Source organism: Charadrius vociferus, unplaced genomic scaffold (genome assembly GCF_000708025.1).
Source record: "Charadrius vociferus isolate BGI_N301 unplaced genomic scaffold, ASM70802v2 scaffold484, whole genome shotgun sequence".
NCBI classification, from domain to species: domain Eukaryota; kingdom Metazoa; phylum Chordata; class Aves; order Charadriiformes; family Charadriidae; genus Charadrius; species Charadrius vociferus.
Genome location: NW_009648074.1, coordinates 1,952,217 through 1,953,971, shown reverse-complemented (window position 1 = coordinate 1,953,971; position 1,755 = coordinate 1,952,217). Strand labels below are relative to the sequence as shown.

At 65.8% G+C, this 1,755-nt stretch overlaps 1 protein-coding gene across 1 annotated transcript in view; it reads right to left on the bottom strand.

Moving 5' to 3' along the window:
* The window catches only part of LOC104285404 (solute carrier family 25 member 39-like), a 7,046-nt gene that overhangs the window by 1,721 nt on the left and 3,570 nt on the right, over positions 1-1,755 (bottom strand). Inside the window, exons 2-5 of the mRNA XM_009883859.1 lie at positions 1,236-1,280; positions 404-513; positions 242-309; positions 5-119 (exon numbers count right to left, since the gene is read on the bottom strand). Coding sequence (XP_009882161.1) covers positions 5-119; positions 242-309; positions 404-513; positions 1,236-1,280 — 338 coding nt within the window. The remainder of the gene's footprint in view (positions 1-4; positions 120-241; positions 310-403; positions 514-1,235; positions 1,281-1,755) is intronic.

The following is a 1,755-nucleotide window of genomic DNA, read 5'->3' as shown; positions in this document are numbered from 1 at the left end:
CGGCGCCCCCAGCCAGCAAGGGGATGTGGTGCCCCCGGCTCCCCGTCCGAGCGTGCAGGTAGTCTCGGAGCTGGTCGTAGGTGGTGAAATAAATGACGGTGGCTGGTACAGCCAGGACCCTGCCGAGGAGGAGGGGTGTGAGTGCCCTCCCTGGGGGCTGGCAGGAGGCTTGGGGCAGATGCCCATGTGCCCGGGCAGGCGTTAGCACCCAGACTTCCCCCCAAGCAGGGTCCACACTCACAGGGTGGGGGGCAAGCCGCTCCACAGAGACCTGATGCCCTCGTAGCGTGTGATCTTCACGAAGGCATCCTGAGGAGACAGCAGAGCACCAGGGGGAGGCATTAGAGGGGGAAGACGGTCAAATACCCTCCCTGCCCACCCTGCCTGAGCCCGCAGCCCCTACCAGCGTGCCGGTGAAGCGGGTGGGGGCCTTGTACCACGCGGTGCAGCCGTTGCCGTTCTGGCAGACGTACAGATGGTCCATGAGCCCGTTGCAGTAGAGGAAACACTTCCCTGGGGCAGGAGGCAACAGCATCCCCGTTAGACAGGAGACCCTTCCCCTCTGCCCCGTGCACAGCCCATTTGATCCCCAAAGCCACCATCTCTTCCAGGACAGAGGCAAACTCTCAGTGCCTGAGCCCGGTGGGGACCAGCCCCAGGGGGACCAGGAGAGGGATAACCCTCCAGCAAGGGTCCGAGCAGAGCCAGACCCATAGGGTGGGGGACATCAGTCCCACCGCAGGGAGGGGGGCACGGCAGGAGCCATTGCCAGCAGCAGGAGAGGTTTATGCCTCGCTCGGCATCAGCTCTGCTACCCTGACACGGTGGGGATGCCATCGTGGGGAGACAGCATAACCCCTCCACCGCGCTCTCGGGCCAGGCACAGGGATGTCGGGCAGTGGGGAGCAAGGGGATGGCGGAGATCCAAGGGGACTTTGATAGTGACAGGACAGAGTGACAAGACAGGGCAAGGACAGGAGGACCACAGACAGCCAGGCTTGTTGCACAACAGACCCCCAGAAGACTCCCTGGTGATGCTGCACGGCCAGCCCCAAAGCGGGGCTGCGGGAACAGCTGCGAGGCTGGGGACGATCGCAGCCCCCACACCAGAGAGGGACATCCTCTCAGCCGGAGGAGCCCGAGCCACCACCAGTGGGGAAGCGAACCAAGGTCAAGGCTTGGGAAAGCAAAGCCACCAGCGGCAGGAGCTGCCCGGAACCCCCGGGCGTACTCACATGTGGCCTGCTGAGCGCCCCAGGGCACAGACCGTGCTGACAACGCTGAAACACACAACGGGGGACATGCTGAGCGATGACAGAGGGGATGTGCCACCTCCCCAGGCTGGGGCACACGCGTGTGCTGCAGCTCCGAGGCGGGCAGTGGGAGAGCTCTGTGGGTGAAGGGGCTAGATGCCCCCACAGCCACCTCCCAAGCAGTCCCTATTGTCACCAAACCTTGGGACCAGCCCCATCCCGCTGACCCCACAGGGAGGGGGACAGACGGGGTGGGGGGGGCAGAACCCATGGGGTCTCTCCTGCCCTGTGAAAACTGTGGGGAGCGGCGTGGAGACAGGCACAAAGGCAACAGGGGAAAGAGCGAGCAGCCAGAGCGGGCTGAGCCCTTCTGCCCCGCTCCCTGGCGGGCAGGGGGCCGCCAGGCACAGCGCTGACCCCACTTGGCGTCGGCACGGGGCTGCGGAGGGGGAAGGACGGAGCCAAGCATCAGCCCAGCTTCCCCGGCGGGGGCCCCCGAGCC